The 18,615-nt window shown below is 40.8% G+C and overlaps 1 protein-coding gene across 1 annotated transcript in view; it reads left to right on the top strand.

The window, feature by feature from the left end:
* The first annotated feature begins 9,389 nt into the window (after positions 1-9,389).
* Positions 9,390-18,615, top strand: part of dipk2b (divergent protein kinase domain 2B) — a 30,929-nt gene continuing 21,703 nt past the window's right edge. Inside the window, exons 1-3 of the mRNA XM_039745160.1 lie at positions 9,390-9,826; positions 14,177-14,438; positions 16,975-17,148. Coding sequence (XP_039601094.1) covers positions 9,597-9,826; positions 14,177-14,438; positions 16,975-17,148 — 666 coding nt within the window. The 5' untranslated portion in view covers positions 9,390-9,596. The remainder of the gene's footprint in view (positions 9,827-14,176; positions 14,439-16,974; positions 17,149-18,615) is intronic.

The raw sequence follows: 18,615 nt of genomic DNA, 5'->3' as shown, positions 1-18,615 counted from the left end.
CGCTGATGCTCTTTCTCGGGTTCACGACCTCTCGGTTAGGGTCGCCCAACCCGACGGGTCTGGGCTAAGGGGGGGCCTTGTCACAGACGTGCACATGGGAGGCAGCTAAAGGGCTTGAGTGAAGGCAGTTCTGAGGCATGCCGGGATGTGGCAGAGTGCACTGACTCTTTTTCTCACTTCCCTGTAGACCATTCCTGGGGACTCCACCTGGCTCTCTTGACATCACTTCCGGAACCGAACCAATGGAAACAGACCTTACCAGCTCCGGCCCCCCTGATGTCATGCCCGGGCCTGATCCAATGAATGATGAACAAGTGCCCAATCCTTATGACCTCACTTCCTGTCTTCCCCTTTAAAAGCCTGCCCTTTTTCCTCAGTCTTGTCTTGGACTCGTTGTATGCACTTCAGTGCTGTATCTTTATAGAAAGAACGACTTTGCAGCCAGGATACGAGATTATACGGGTGGCTGCCCCAAACCTTTTCTTGAGTATGTCTCAACTTTGTGACAATATATATATTGTGACAATATATATATATATAGATGGTGATTTAGTTTATATGGATCTCCCTTTATGTTCCCTGTTTTATTGTAATCACTGGAACATAACCCCTAACTTCCCATTGGTTCAATGTATAAATGTTCATGCTGTTTCCTAGGAATGCAACCCTCTCGAAGGTTGTGGATTTACTGCACTCAGTAGAAAGAAAAAAAACAATTTGTAGGGTAGATTTGTTGGGGGTTCATTAATATGAGGGTATAATACGCCTGCATTGTTACTCATTTTCTCTTCCACAATTAATATCTTAATACACACTGATGGCCTTCCGCCTCATTCTACATGGATAGGCTTGGGCCTAAAGCGATCCTAAATTTGATTAAACAGGTCTGAAATTATTATGTAGCCTACTGTGACAGGCTTATTTCACAAAATATATTGTTTGCTTGATTTTTACAATTTGACAACAAAGTGAATGGTTGAACAGTGCAAAACATTCATGTTCCCTGGTTAAATTTCTACAAATTTCTACCTTTGGTTAAATTTCTACAAATTGTAAAGATGTGCAGATAGGGTGGCATCTGGGGTAAAAATATAAAGATTGTTAAATAAAATGACATAAAAATAAATATTCTTTTATTATTTTTCAACAAAGTTGAGAACCCAACCTCCATTTTGGAGCCTATCCCCAAGCCTAGAAAAATGAGAAGGGCTGGCATCAGGAAAGACATCCAGCTGTTAAAAAAATCACATCAAAATCTATAAATCATCAACCCAACACGGAAGTGGGCAAAGATGAAGAGGAAGAAGAAAATTTGGCAAAGTAGAAGAGTTTTTGTTTTTTAGCAAAACGAGTAAATGTATTTCATGATAACTGAAGGGCACAGGAAGTAGGATGAACGGAGGAGACACATCAAGTAAGAAGATTTAACAAAATACTACAAAGAAGTTAAAGAACAGAAGACTACAATGTCGATCTATCAGGTATACTTAACTGATAATAAAGTGGTCCTAAGAGCTTACCAAGCTGATCACCACACAACCCTTTGTCCAACAAAATCTTTCTTTTTTTTTTTTTGCATGGCTGTGACTTGAGTTCAGGGTGCACAGTCCCCAAGACCTTAACGGCAATTACCTCCAACATTTTAAAGTTATTGCAGTAATACAGAAGTATACCACAGTCACACTGAAATTGTGGTTGCTTTTCAAGTTTTCTCAGACATCCCTTTTCAAAATCTTGAGGGGGTCGTCCTTCGATATGAAAGTTCATGCATTTTCCTGATTTGGAGGATTCAAGGTACTCCAAAAGAGGGTAGAGGTAGTAATGATATCACCCAGGATTTGAACTAAAATCTTCAGTAAGTGAGGGAGCCAGACCAGTAGGTCTTCAGTCAATCTTCATACATGAGGAAGCTACGATGGATGTGCAATGAGTGGAGTGGCATGAATTGACTTGACAGGTGAAAAAAATGAAACAGAGATGGCAACATTCACATGTTAATTATTCTGCTGTGTGACTGGAAGATATCTGTAAATGTAGAGCCACTCAGTGAGACCATGGCTCTCCTGGTTTAGATTTTATTTATTATATTGAAAGCAATGAAAGGACCACCCTTGACTAAGTGAGGAAAATAAAATCTCCTCTCATATCTAAAACTCGTGGAGTGTCCCCTGTTGTTTAGAGCAGGTTACAATTGCAGGCCACCTCACTGGGTCAGCTGTGACGTACTGATGGAGGTAAATATACACGAGAGGTGGGCCACTGGTGCTATGGCTGGCCTCCTTGAATTCAGTACTTAGACAAAGAGCAGGGACTTTCAACATTCAACTCTCTACAGGATCTCTTAAATAGTGTGTTATAGTTCTTCTATGAATAACTACATATTTATCATTAATATATCATTGTCAAACCCCATCTAAGCTCATCTGATTCAGAGTCATGGAGGGTGACAGATTAGGAACTAACTCTGTATGGGGCACCAGTGCAACACATGGCCCACTTACACCCCCATACTCAGCCATTTTGGAATTGCCAGCTAACCTGATAGTGAGAGAATGAGAAAAAAAAAAACAGAATAGCTGTAGGAAAGGCCAAGCAGATGTGGGGAGAAGGTGCATAAGCTAACCAGATAATAACTGGGCACAGATCTGTGAGGCAACGGCACTAACCACTGTGCCACCAACAGCATTTACAGGCAAGTTTTACAAAACTTCCAGGATAAAACCCCCAGATGTTCGAGGTGGGTTGATTTTATTTATTTATTTCCCCCCCTCCATTCCTCACAAACCTGTTTAATCCAACGGAGCATTGGACACCAGGCAGGAGCCAGCCAGGATAAGATGCCAGTCTATTAAGCATGTAGGCCCCTACTCTCAGTCATACGAATATACCTGGATACCACACAGGGGGCATGCACAGGGAGTTTGAACCCTTAACTTTTTGACATTTTCTCTTATTCTCCCTCAATAGTATAACATTTTGTCTTTTTGGCTTGGGCAGTTTGCATCAATCTATGGTTTCTTTATCCCTTTTCCTAGCCCTAACCATGACACGTCACATCACAATGCAAATAAGAATCCAACTCAAACATCTGCACATGAAACAAGCCGCCACTTTTTGAAGTTCCCCCACCCACCCAGAAGAAACTTATGATCTTTAGCTAAGAATTTTTTCTGAGCTGTTCAGCTTCTCAGGAGGAAGGAAATTCCTGTATTTTTTGAGAAAGTCCATTTCCTCATTTTGTTTTCTAGAACTGTGTGTTCCTGCATCATTGTCAGCAGATTATCTGAGACAAAGCTCAGCAAAATGTGACAGACCCCAATGAGTGTGACCAATGAGCTGCTGCCTCCACTCTTAGCAAACATAGCAGGAGTGCCACAACAGAAAATAGTCTAACTAAAGACCCTCGCCACCCTGCACAGATGCTTTTCTCAGACCTTCCAACTTTCAAAGTCTACTCATACTAGTTGGCAGCTTCTGTGTAAACACCATACTGAGGAGCCAGCCATTAGGGCAAATACTGTAAAATGAAAAAAACTTAAGGACTTAGATAGTTCACAATATATTTGTCTTAGATGGTTATTATGGATTAGTGTGTCAATAGGAGAGGGCGAATCTTAGAATTTCAAACATTACTTTTATAAAAATAACTAGCTGTGTAAGCCCATGCTGTAAAGAGCCCAGGCTCCTTGAAACAATTGGAAAAAAAAATGAAATGCAGAGTCGGCAGTTTCATTGTCTGTCAGCAGTTAAGCGAGTTTCTCTCTCCTCGGAGGTTTTGTTTTGCCGATGTGCTCACCTCACTTGTGTATTAGTGGCTAAGCGAGTTTGTCTTTCTTCGGTGGTCTCACTTTGGCGATGGAGTCGCTTTCTTTCAGCCTTGCACTTCTTCTTCCGACTTGTTAAATTGGGTCTGCCTTGCCGGCTGTTTGAGTTTCATGCTGTAGCTTTGCACTTCTGGGCCGGACACACAGACACACACACACTTCCACATGTAAATGTTTATATATAAGAAGATATCTGAATGTCCTCAAAGAAAGAAATGAACACAGTGATAGAACAATTGCAGCTATAAAGCATGAGATCCTTGTATACAGATTCCCCAGTGTGTACTTACAAAATCTAACAAACATGTGCTAATGAGCAATGACATCAAGTGAAGGACGAACAAAAGTAACTAAATAAAATGGAAACACTTGTGTGGAGGGAATATAACTGGGCAAAGGGAGGACCATACCAGAAAGGCGAGGTTGGAGTAGATGCAGTGATTCATCTGGAAATCTTACACCATGGCAAAAGTGAGCATAGCAACAAGAAACCTGAATCAACAAGGTCTCTCCCAAGAAGAAATGTTTTTCCAGTGTGCTGTCCAAGCTCTTCTACAGAAGCACAAACAAGCAGGCAAGATTAAGGACTCGGAACGCGGTCAGTCACAGAAACGGAGTTGTAGCAAAACAGAAATGCATCGAGCTTACTTAAAAATGGAAGATGTCAGCACAGAACTGATAAAAACCATAGGAACCCTATTACATCCATCTACAGTCCAGAGACATTTTATCAGAAATGTAAAAGTTGTGACCAAAAAGCCATTCCTCCACAGTGAAGGCAAACGACTCCCCAACACATAAAAACACAATGACTGGTGTGCAGAAAATGGTAGCAGTTAGTCTAGATTAATGAGTCCAGTTTGAAGATATTTGGCTACAACAGACAGCAGTTTGTCAACCAAAAAGATACAGAATGGCACATGGATGCATGTCTGCAGGCAACAGTGAGGCAAGGTGGAGGTTCCCTGCAGGTAAGGAGCTGTATTTCCACAAATGGAACTGCTGATTTGATTAAAACTGATGGCCCCTTACTGTTGAGGAATACAGGGAGATTCTTAGCCATCCAGCAGTCCCTTCAGGAAGCATCTGACCTGTCCTAACGTCATTCTGTAGCATGACAATGGACTCAAAAACACAACCAACAACATAAAAATAACATCTGCAAGGAACAGAGAATCCTGCAACAGATGGTATGGCCCCTGATCCTAACATCATCATTGACGCATGTCTGAGATTACAAGTAAGAGAGCCAAAGTCTGCAGTGGCACGTTCTTCAAGAGACCTGGAACAGCTAACCATGCACACACCTTCAGAAACTGACAGTGGACTTAAGGGACTTGCCAAAGGATGGTCACACCAAATATTGATTTTACTTGGTTTTTTTTTTGTGTGTAGCATTATTTTTGAAAGAATTCCTGCTTTTATAATCATAGTTTGCACAATAATGAAAGTATATCTATCCATCTATGATTAGACACTCATCTATCTATCTATCTATCTAATATTTGACAGGATTGTACATCTAGAGCATTAAGTGTCTGCTAAGAAAGGACATTTTGATATTTAGGGGTGACACACCCCACCCACCCTGTAGAAAAACTAAATATCCAAAAATTTCAAAAAAATTGCAATTGACTTAAAATTTGTTGACATTATAGAAAACCTGCTAAGAGTAGGATGAACGGATAAGTGAAGAATGGCTGGTGTTCTGGGCAGGAAGAAAAAAAGTTGTGATCATATTTGGCATCTACAATCAGAAGGAGAAAGTTTGGTGACAATCAAGGAAGTGTGCTATAACCCTTGAGTGCTGGTGTGAAAGGCTGTGGTTGTGACTGCAGGTGTCACTTTGTTGGAAGCAAAAAGGGAGGAAAGGAGAAGCAGAGGTGGAAATGGCATCCTCACATCTAAGGTATGCCTAGATGAATGACGTCAGTTTAAAATTAATGAGTCCATCATGAGTTTGTTTGTTGTAATATACATTCACATTTATGGACTCTTCAAATCTCCCCCACCACCCCCCCAACTCTCTCCATAGTCGTTAACATTTACATGCATGAATGGGGATGCTCCAGCCTGATGCTCTCCAAAATTTATAATATTAATATATATTCAAATTTCATTTTATTCTAACTTTCAATTCAAAAGAATATAATTTCCTGTAAAATTGTGTTTTGCAATGGGCATCACAAATGCTAAGTCACTAGGAAATGCAGCAATTGATCTGCGGCAGGAATGTTTTTACCCATGGACAGTTATATGTTCAAGAGTAAGCAGCTGCAGTGACTTAATAATATTATTACTTATTATTTGACTGATGTCTTTATCAAAGACAACTTATAACATTTGTTTTGTTTTCCCAAGTGGAGCTCAGGCAGGTCAAGTGACTTGCTCAGGGTCACACAGTGAAAGTAGTGGAATTTGAACTCACAACATCAGGGTTTGAAGTCCAAAGCACCACACTGCCTGATGATAATATTAGCCCTTTGTAAAAAAAAAAAAAAAAAAATCCTACAAATATTATGTACAGAAAACTTTATAGTTTGTTACAGTTCATAGTGCTTCTGACACACCTAATTATATACTGCTCAAAAAATTAAAGGAACACTTTTTAATCAGAGTATAGCATCAAGTCAATGGAACCTCAGAGGGGTTGTTAATCAGTTTCAGCTGCTGTGGTGTTAATGAAATTAACAACAGGTGCACCAGAGGGGCAACAATGAGATGACCCCCAAAACAGGAATGGTTTAACAGGAGGATGCCACTGGCATTTTTCCCTCCTCATCTTTTCTGACTGTTTTTTCACTAGTTTTGCATTTGGCTATGGTCAGTGTCACTACTGGTAGAATGAGGCGATACCTGGACCGTACAGATGTAGCACAGGTAGTCTAACTTCTCCAGGATGGCACATCAATACATTCTATTACCAGAAGGTTTGCTGTGTCTCCCAGCACAGTCTCAAGAGCATGGAGGAGATTCCAGTAAGCAGGCTGTTACTCTAGGAGAGCTGGACAGGGCCGTAGAAAGTCCTTAACCCATCAGCAGGACTGGTATCTGCTCCTTTGGGCAAGGAGGAACAGGATGAGCACTGTCAGAGCCCTACAAAATGACCTCCAGCAAGCCACTAATGTGAATGTCTCTGACTAAACAATCAGAAACAGACTTCATGAAGGTGGCCTGAGGGCTCAACGTTCTCTGGTGGGCCCTGTGCTCACTGTCCGGCACCATGGAGCTCGATTGGCATTTGCCATAGAATACCAGAATTGGCAGGTTCACCACTGGCGCCCTGTGCTTTTCACAGATGAGAGCAGATTCACCCTGAGCACATGTGACAAACGTGAAAGGGTCTGGAGAAGCCATGGAGAACATTATACTGCTTGTAACATCGTTCAGCATGACCAGTTTGGTGGTAGGTCAGTGATGGTCTAGGGAGGCATATCCATGGAGGGACACACAGACCTCTACAGGCTAGACAATGGCACATTGACTGCCATTAGGTATCGGGGTGAAATCCTTGCACCCATGGTCAGACCCTATGCTAGTGCAGTGGGTCCTGGGTTCCTCCTGGTGCACGGCAATGCCCGGCCTCATGTGGCAAGAATATACAGGCAGTTTGTGGAGGATGAAGGAATTGATACCATTGACTGGCCCCCACGCTCGCTTGACCTAAATACAATAGAATACCTCTGGGACATTATGTTTTGGTCCATCTGACACCACCAGGTTGCACCTCAGACTGTCCAGAAGCTCAGTGATGCCCTGGTCCAGATCTGGGAGGAGATTCCCCCAGGACACCATCTGTTATATCATACAAGCACGCAGGGGCCATACAAACTAATGAGTACTATTTAAAGTTGCTGCAATGAAATTATCCAGTTAGTTTCCTTTTTGTGTGTTTCTCTGTTATTTTTGCACCCTGTCACTATTCTGAGAAGACATACTAATAAGAATGTTTTGTACTGCATGCATATGACACTAAATTTGAGTAGGAACTTGAACTGTGCCGTCAGATCCTCTGAATGTTCACGCTGCTCAATATGGGATAGAAATGTGTGACTTCACCTACCAGTAAGAAGGTAACTTCCAAAGAAACTCGTGCTGCTGTTGTTCAACACGTTAAGCTGGTGGCCATGCACGAGTTCACACAAACCCACTTACAACTGCAACTTGTTAAAGAGAACTGTCTGAAGCCACAAATGGGGCCGAAGTGTTTCTGCCATAAAGAGAGTCACAGGAGAAACGTGTTAATGGTTTACAGATCAACTGCCTGTTACTGTCTCTTCCTCCTTTCATTTTCTCTTATTTTCAGCATATTAGAACTGTGGGCTACTTTGTTTTTGTTTTTTTTAACCCCTTCAGCTAAGAGTCAAGGCACATGGAAGACGCTATAGCATCAGAAAGCACCTGCATTGGACTGGCTTGGCTTCTGAGCACCACCTTATAATTCAGGATCATTTCTTAGACAGCACTGACCATGCACTGCACAGAAGGAGGCAGCAGTTTATCTAGTCCAGGCTTACACAATCGTGTTTTCAGGGTCACGTGAAGACCCAGCATCCTCTGCACAACCTTGGACATTATTATTGGTCAAGGTTTTACATTTATGAAGACAGGCAGAATGAATCGTTAACATGCAGTAGATGATAGATAGATAGATAGATAGATAGATAGATAGATAGATAGATAGATAGATAGATAGATAATATATTAATTGCAAGGAGAAATTCACATAATCCAGCAGCAGCATACTGATACAAAAAACAATATTAAATTAAATATGTAATATTTAATTATTTAATAAAAATGCAGATAAAAACAGACAATAACTTTGAATAATGTTAGCTTTTGGCAGGAATGGCAGGAAATCCATCAACAGTGAAGCAGGCTGTGACGGTGACCGAAGACCGAAGAGGTCGCCAAGCGCTCCCCATGCTCAACCCAAAATTGTCATGCACCTTCTGGTGTAGCCCCTATGCAGGCAGATGTGACCCAGAGGATGAAGTGACTACTGGACTCTCCATCACCATGTCAAGTGTCACTTTCTGTCTGAAGATATTTTGGTAGCCGAGAGGCCCTTTCTATGGGTGCCCTGCTGAATTTTATGAATTTATTAGAAGAAGTAACCCGGCAGGTGCCCCAACATTCCTTTTTTGGGTCTCTATCTTACATTTCACAAATGTACGAATGCATATATGTATAAATAAAATAAAACCACCACAATGTAAATTCCAAACTGTCTTGGATGATGGCGCTCCCTACAATAAACCGGCTGTTTGCTTCCATATTCCTGTTTGCCTCAGAGGTGCAAACGTTCAGTTCTCACTTCACCAGTGACACTCCCAGGACTGAACTGACAACACTACGGACTGCAGTTTGTTTCTCTTTTTTTTTCGCACTGGAAATAAACATCAGCATGGAGCTGCTGAAATATGCAAGATATTTCCATTTTGTTGTACTCACTTCACGCATATCTTTTATATGAAAAAGTAAAAAAAAAAAAAAGGCCGGTCCTTGCTCAGGATATTCCACCTTTGTCTCCCCCTGCTCTGCCAAGGCCAAACTGGGTGGGGTCACAGAAGGCGCCAAACATCTGCAGCCTAAGTTGGAGTTGCCATAGTGACCGGCCTATCTGCATCCTCCATGTATTTCCTCCCAGGGTCAAAGCAGAACTAGAACTCAAGGGTGTTTGTCTGGGCGCTTCTTTATGCCACGAATGTTCACCTCGCTGGATGTCACTTGCTGCTTGCCTTCGTTCAGTGACTTCTCGAGAACTGGATGGATTTTGTCCCATGGAAAGCCAATCGGCTGACATTGAGAGCTCTGCTGTCAGTTTGGGTGGGTTTAAGTTTGAGCTGCTGGCGTGCCCAAGCTTCAGTGGCCACTGCAGAGTCTTCAGCACAGCGCAAATCAGCCTACAACTTCAGCAAGCCCTTCCTGGGACTTGACAAATGTAATGCCTGCATTGGCACATCCATCTGCAAGAAGTTCTTCAAAGAAGAGATCAGGTAGGAGTCTCGTCAGGACAATTTCTCCAATTGCTGGTTTAATTTTGGTGAGAGAAGAAAAGCTGAAAATGAGGTCAATGTTTAATTAAGAACATAGAAAGATTTTCACTTTTTATGGTTTGTGTAAAATAACTAATAATTAATACATCCTTTTGGATAAAAAACAAAAATGGAAGGTGGCCGAAATGTTTTAATGGGCTGTAAACATGTGTTGTTTTGACAAAGTAATGCAGGGATCTATTTTTCAGAAAAAAATGTGAAGAAATAAATAAAGGAAAGCAATTGTTTCACTGTGCCAGTAACAGCTCAGGCACGGTGGGCTCCCCACACACCAAATGAATATCAGTCAACACGAAACGGCCTGCTGCAGCGCTCTGAATGGTCTGTCCAAGCTCCATGCTGGCTGGAGCAGCACTGCGACCTCACCCCAACACTCCGATAAATACATAAAAGCAGGAAGAACAAACGTCTCCAGTCGTCTTTATCCTGTCACCTAATTGTCTGCTGCTTCAGGGTTTACTGCATTTGTTTGGTAAATACAACCTTGATGATAATATTTCTTCATAAACCGTTGTGTCCCGAATATTGTCACGACTACAGAAGGAGAATCTAATAGAAGCTAATGGACTGCCCAAAACGTTCAGAAGTAGAAATAATGTGAACAACTCGCATTCAACCGTACAGTTAAACCATTTTGTGTGCGGTGGAGCCCACACCCACACTTTCACTGCAGGAGATCCAAGAGCCATTCAACATGTGAAATGATTTCCTTGATTATCTCCAGAATTTCAGGAAGGCTGGAGGGGAACTTCAGATAATCTGGTGGCATTCTTTAGGGGGTATTCATCTTTGTAAACTTTCATCTGATAGCCCAAAGAAATGATGATTGGCCAGTTCCCTACTGTGGAGAACACACAATATGCAAGATCATTTCTGCTTCCACATCTGAGAATCTTAGCATTTGTTAAGTTTATTCATTTTAATCTTCTTAATCAGTTATTTAGATTTTTGAATCTATATTTAGATTTAATGATACATCTTCTTTTACAATTTTAAACATTTGATAATGCTCAGTGAACTTTCTTCACCAACTCATCACACATGGACTTGACATTTCCTCTGTGGAAAGGCAACATTTTTTATAAAAGGTATAAACTGCAGTGTAGAATAAAGGACAGATCTGCCTCCAATTGATTGACCCATGCAGTCTGACAATGATGATGATAATTGTACATTTTATTTAACTGCACTTTTCAAGAAACGCAGACTGATTATGAGATAAAACGCTATAAAATATACATATATATATATATACATATATATACATATATACATATATATACATACATATACATATATACATACATATATATATATATACATACATATACATATACATATATATACATATACATATACATATATATACACATATATATACATATATATATATATATATACATATATATACATATATATATATACATATATATACACATATATATACACATATATACATATATATACATATATACATATATATATACATATATATGTATATATATATGTATATATATATATGTATATGTATATATATATATATATATATATATGTATATATAGTGTCCACCACCAGAGGGAGATCCTGCCACCCAAACAAGACACAGACAAATCCAGGACACACGTTCAACACACACGCTTTGATTTTTCCTTGTGGAAAACACTTTCCCTCGTTTCCCACCTTCACAGCACAGTTCCAAAACGCAGTACATGGCACAGAATACAATTCTTTTCTCTTTCCTTTCCCTACATATATATATATACATATACTAGGGGGGCAAGCCCCCCTGGCACCCTTCCCCCAGTTGCAGCCAGAATATTAGTAAAATCTGTAAATGTAAAAAAGAAAAAATATTATTTATTGGAGTCAACATCGCGAAATTCTATAAATATGTAAAAGAAAAATTAATTATTATTTAACAGAGTAAAAATCATGAAATGAGAATAAAATATTTACTCTCTTACCGATTGGAGTATTCCCATTAAACTCAGGTCCACTATGCTTGATGCACGACTTTCTTGATATTTTAGTTTATAATTTAAAAACGGAATAAGAATCTGAAAATCTAACAACATCACATTAAAGTTCGATAAATTCTGAAAAGAATGATACCAAACATATATATGTAGGGCATAAAATAAGCCCCACTTAAAGCGTGACAAAAAAGTCACATAAAAACATCACATAAAATTGTTGCACTTTTAGGCTTATAGATAGATAGATAGATAGATAGATAGATAGATAGATAGATAGATAGATAGATAGATAGATAGATAGATAGATAAACTTTTATATTTTGTTCTTTATTTATTAATATTTTTTTTTTTGTGCGTCGGGGCGAGTCTAAGAATCCCTGCAGCCATCTTACTGAATTACGCAGGCTCAGTAAGTGCGCTGATGGGTGGATTTCAAGTACAGTTTCCCAGTCACTTTCTGCTGCTCGCCAAAGTATTTTCAGATGACATGAAGAGCTTTTCTCTGTATTTCCTCACTTGCTGGTCATCCTCTACACTGGATGTGTTTTGCTGCTTGATTAATCATGAAGTTTCGTAAGATAATATAAAACCAGTCGTGAGCATCTTCATAGTTACCAGTGGTTAGCGATCTGTGCCAATAGAGAGTATATGGGGGGGGGGGGGGGGATTTTTGGTCAACCAAACTTTTATAAAAATATTGTATATGTTCAAATTTAAAAAAACAATCTGAAGATGAGCGTATTACACCTATGCACTGCTTTAAAATAAGAAAATGACAGTTGATCAACTGTATCACATGCATATGGCAGAGGTGCAGGGCATTCTATACATTTATGACATTTGTCACTACGTATAAATCTTACCAAGAAGAACGTTTACTCCTCTTTACACATTCTTACAGTAAATCGTGTTCTATGACTTATAAGCACAAAGAACTAGAGCTCAGTTTATGATAAACCAGTGTTAAGCTGCCGTCACATTACCCGACTTCTAGTTATTGGGTATGTCAGACATATTGGCTGCCATTGCTGGTCTTGTTGCCAGACCACGTCAGTTTACATGGCCGAAAATCACTGGCCATGTCAAGTTAAGTGACTGCGTGACGACCTTCCAGCACAGTCGTGCTCACCGCCTTTTTTTGACAGGCCAATAGTGTGCTGCCTGATGGAGACCATGGTGCATGAAGGGTTAACAAGTTTGTAGCGTTCGGCCATCATCTTGTCCCTTTTTGTTTTCTATTCAGACATCACACAGCCGAGCTTCCCATCTGCCTGCGACGTCTAAAACACCCGTGGTCCTTATTCCTCCTCGCTACATTCTGTGCATTGTATTTCCGGAGGAGCATTCATTGGTTGTCAGCCCTCACTCACACAGAGCCCCCCACTACTACTAAGGACTGCTTTGCTGTATCGGGGCGAGTTGTGGACTGACTGGACTGCTGACTCTGACTTGCTGAGATTATATACGTGGAGGCCTTGACTGAAATCACAGGACAAGAGGTGTAACGTAACATTGGCTTTAGCAGAGGCCCACTCGGTACTCCAGCTATTATCTTCTCAAGGCTCTGTCAGAGCGTGCAGAAGTGTGGAAGGTGATGGAGGGCCGCAATTCTGAACACTCAGGGCTGAACCGGTCAGCAGTCGTGATGCTCCAGTATGTCCAGAGGGTTTTTCTAGCTTGTTTTGGTAGTTTAATTAAATGTTTGGCTCCGTTTTGACAAAAACCCCTAGAAGCAGAGAACTTTGTCAGAAGTACTTGTCATGTAAAAGTATTTCAGGCACAATTTACAGAATTTAAGCCAAGGTGGTGTGCAACTGGCTTTGTAAAAAAATACCACAAAGAGATAAACAGCACTACACTTGTGTTTTGAAGTGTTGAGCGCCTCAGCCTTGCTTAGAAACTACTAGCAGGAAATGGCTGAATGGCACCATGAATGAAAACAGTCAAAGCAATCATAAGATGCGTATGGTTGACGCGCGGCGAGATTCAGGAGGGCTTGTTACAAACTCCTAGACTCGAGACAAGTATTGGGAGTGAGCAGCCACAGGCCCCACCCGATGAATGCCACTTTACATGCCCCTGCCACCCAGTTAGTGCCCCGTATTCGCTAAAGTGATGGCTGGCTTCTGCCCGATGTATTAAAGGTCTGAGAGTGTGAGTGCTGGTCTTGTGCTCAATGTGCTCAGGATCTGCTTGGATTAAGCACATGCGAGGATGAGAACATCTCCTTTCATTTGCCCTTTCACTTACTCCTCGCCTGGCAGCTCTTTCTACCGGAAATAATCCAACAAAATCCATTTGGTTCTTTTTCAGATTTGAGAACTGGCTGTCGTCAAACCTCAAGTTGCCGTCCAGCTACAAAGTTAGCTACGCAGGAAATTACACGGATGATTCTGAGAACTGGAGGGTGATAGTCATATCCCGCCTGCTTCCTCAGTATAAGCACGACCTCTCCGACACGAGGATCTGCAGCTCAGCGCACAGGAGCACCTGCAGCATCGAGAGTGTCCTGAAGAGCACAGAGAGGTTCCAGAAGTGGCTGGGCTCCAACCTGCTCACTCCAGAACTCGTTCAGGTCAGCCGTACTGCTCAAAATGAAAAAATGGTGGACAATATCAGTGGGCGTGATGTTTCAGTGACCTCCATTTGATACCATAATCAATAAATACATTTTATACATCTTTCAATTAGATAGTAAGCTTCAGTGCCCAAATTCAGACATTATCACAGGTTTTTCCACATCCATCCATTTATTGCAGTGTGCTGGCGTGGCACTGTACTCAACACCATTTCATCAAAGTGGACGCCTGGCTCACACACACACACACATCCATTCATTCATTCATACCAGACACAGTCCAAATTAAGCACAGAGAAACCCATCTGAATGTGCACATTCAGCCCATGCAGGATTTAAATTCCCACTTATAAAAATACACACAGCATTCTTGCAAATGCTTAACCCAATTCAGCACTGAGGGGGGCACAAGGCAGGCATCAGTCCAAGACAGGACCCACTCGTGCAAACACCCACATTCACACATCAAAAATGGCCAATTAGCCTAACACACATCGGGAATATGAGCAGGAAATGGGTCTATCCAAAGGAAAACCCACAGAGACACGGAAAGAGCATGCCAACTCCACACAGACAACAAGCAGGTGCACAACGTAAACTTGTGAGGAAGGAGCAATCACCACTGCACCCAGTATATACTCATCCACCTTAAGAAAAGGATAAGCATCTGTGTGTCTATCTGCTTGCTATGTCTGTCATTCCCATGGTTGGCACATCACAAACAGTCAATGATAAAAAATACATTGCTTTTGTCATTCCAACAGATGGCACATTGCTAATATTAATACTGCTTTTATAAATCCCAAAACAAATTGCATATAACAGTGACATATGCATTGTCATTCCAAGTGGTGGCACATCAAAAAAATTTGTACTGATAAAATGTATTACAATTTTCATTCCAACAGATGGCACATCACAAACATTAACACTGCTTTTGCGAATCCCATACCAAATGGCATATAAGAGAAACATGCATTGCATTTCTCATTCAAACAGATGGTGCATCAAAGACATTAATACTCCCTTTACAAATCCCATACCAAATGGCATATAAGAGAAACATATGCATGCCATTTATCATTCCAACAGATGGCACATCACAGCCATTTGTAGTAATACATTTTAGAACTACAAGCGTTTGTGGCGCACCATCCGTTGGAATGATATTTTACTACTACATACATTCCAGCAGATTGTGCAGTGCGAATGTTAATGCTAAGGTCTATAATGATTATTTAGATTCCAACCCATCTTAGATAACTAGCACTGCTAGTTATTGAATGCACGGCCATCCATTTCTTTATCCTGTTTACGTGATTTCAATGTTGCACTGGGTGCAAAATTGGAAATAAGCCTGGATGGACCCACTGCCAAAAATGAACAGGTCACTTTAAAGTGTCCCTAAAACACATACGGCTTTGTGATGTAAGAGAAAAGCTGGAAAAGTCAAAGAAAAACCCAGAAGCCATGGGGAGTACATGCAAATTCCATACAGCAGCGGTTCTCAAACTGTGGGGCGCGCCCCCTGAAGCTGTAGAAGGGGGGCGCCGAATAAATGAACATCAAAATTATTTTTTTTACATTTTTATTTCAAATTTAAATTTGCAAGCATATAATCACAACGAATGCATTATAACTAAAATTAAAATAAAACATTTCTAAGGCACAGATCTAATGACTAACTGACGAGCGGCGCCGCTGCTGTTGTTTTTATAGTTACATATTTTCAATCCAGAAAGTTCGAGACGTATCGGTATCTGTCGCGAACATTCGAGTAACAGTAGATCAGGTGATAATGCGGCGTGACTGCACCACATTGGCAGCGTAGCCAATATAGCCAAATTGAGTCAAATAGTTTACTGCGTATTGGGTTATTTTCATGATATAACTAACAGCGGTATAATATTTGTCGTACGAAAATACGTTCGTCTCGCGCAGATTGACTTCATCGGTGTCGTCGTTTACGAGATTTTTAAAAATTAAAACATATTTAATTGATTCTTTACATAAAAAATAAATAAGAATAAATAATATATTCTTTGTTTTTGGGATTAGAATTACTACCAAAAACCACACAAGACATTGTAACAGTTATTAAAGCACTTTAAAAAAAAAATAAAGTGCAAATATTTCATCGAAGTTAGCCGAACACATACAAATCATATAGAAGTAAAAATAATAGGATACCGCACGAGTATCATACCTTTGTTAGTTGTATCATGGGTTATTCTCATCTATCTTATATTAGGCAGGGAGCGCATATATATACCAGGTAGAAAAGGGGGGACGCGAAATACGAAAGTTTGAGAACCGCTGCCATACAGTGAAATAAAATCAAGCGTCTTCTCTATTAGCTTGGCTCCTCCTACGCGGACCACAGAAGACGCCTCACAGGGGCCCCGGGTTGGCTGTCCATGTGAGAGGCAGCAGAGCTCGAGCTCCGCTTCCAGAACTGAGGCAGCTGCCTGCGCTGCGCTTGCGCTTTCCTTTCCCGATTCTGACGCCGGTGTCCTCCTTCCTGTTTTCACAGGGCTTATCCAGCCCCATGCTGCGATGTCCTTCACAGCGGCTCCTGAACCGGATCATAAGGCGATATGCTGAGGTGGCCGACGCAGGAAGCATTCAAATGAATCATTTTAGAGAACAGGATAAACTGAGGCTTCTGTACACGCTGTCCATCAACCAGCATCCTATTATACTTCAGGTAACACAACTTAACTTATTTTTTATATATAATGTTTTTAGAACAAAACACAACCCAATGAAAAAGAAAAAAAAAAAACAAAGCGAGAAAAGCGAGTACATGAATGTTGTACCAAAGAGTATCCACAAAACTGACACGACAAGACAGTCCCACCAAAGGTGGAAACAGCAAATCAAATGAAAATGACATTCCATTTGCTGGGCTTGTTTTTATTACAGGCAGTCTGTGAAATATTAAACCACAGAAAAATTTTAAAATCAGCTATTTAAACCCATAATCAATTTCAAAGAAGAAAAACTGCAAAGAATTAAAAAAAAGAGGGCCACCATGTCAGAGATAACATTTAGGAAGGAAATTGGGTGGATGGCTTAAGATGTCTGAGCTGTTGCTGTACTCTGGGGACCTTAGCCATGGGTGGGTGTTAGGGGGCAGACATTTTCATGGGGTCGAGACAGATATTCATCATCTGCCAGTAAAATACACAACCATTTTAAGAAAATACACAACCATTTAAAGAAGACACCTAAGCAGCAGTTGTCATCAGGCACAGAATCCAGCATTTTAAAAATGCTGTGAATATGCTAAGCAGGCGTCACTCAACTGACACCAAGGCACAACAGCCATGGGCATTTGCGCTGCTGGTTTTTTCCTTCTCCAAGTATTCGCCAGTTAGTAGGTTTGAGCCCAATGGCAAAGAAGAGCAGCATGTACCACAGACTCCTGTCTTTGGGGTTAATCAGCCAGAGGCCAGGCCTTGTATTGTGTGTTGTTAACATTTTAATGGACTTGGAGTGGAAAGTGGAGTGTGCTGTGCCTTTAGTCAAACATGCAAGTAAGAGTGTCATTGAGCTCCGGCAGATCAAAACCTTAGTGTCACCTGCATGTGGTCACTAAATTTGCAATGCCGATCAACATTCAGCACTATGTGCTTTCTTTGTTGTTGTGTATCAGTGCACGATAAGAAAAATGTAAAGGAAACAAAGGCAAATAAAAAAGAGATTATATGATAATCCATAAGGAAACAGAGTAAATCACCACAAACCAATTGCCATATTTATAGTGCATACTGAGTCTGCCAGTGGAAAGAGAATAATAAAGGAGGACGTGTTTGAGTGTGTGCTGAGCGATTAGTAACATTGATTCAAGTCTATAACAGGACAAGGCTGCTGTGGTCTTAGGCTTTGAGGCCAATACCGAGTGGTGATTCTTAGCAATTTTAAAGCAACTTTGAACAATTATTAACTGAAGAAACAATCAGGGGTTAAGGAGTGAACTGGCATTCAGAGAGTGCTGAATTTAAAAAGAAGCATATGTGATACAGAGGCTGATTTCCCATGGATGACTTCTCCACATTGTCCTTCCTTCTTCTTTGCCAGGACTCTCTCTTACCAGGGGGTATTGTAATGTCTGCTGAGATGTTACTGGACCAATCTTAGGCTTCCGACAATCACCTTCTGTAGTAGGGAG

The sequence above is a fragment of the Polypterus senegalus genome, chromosome 2 (genome assembly GCF_016835505.1).
Source record: "Polypterus senegalus isolate Bchr_013 chromosome 2, ASM1683550v1, whole genome shotgun sequence".
Lineage (NCBI taxonomy): Eukaryota > Metazoa > Chordata > Cladistia > Polypteriformes > Polypteridae > Polypterus > Polypterus senegalus.
The sequence above is the reverse complement of the archived record's forward strand: the minus strand, read 5'-3'. Positions and strand labels throughout refer to the sequence as shown.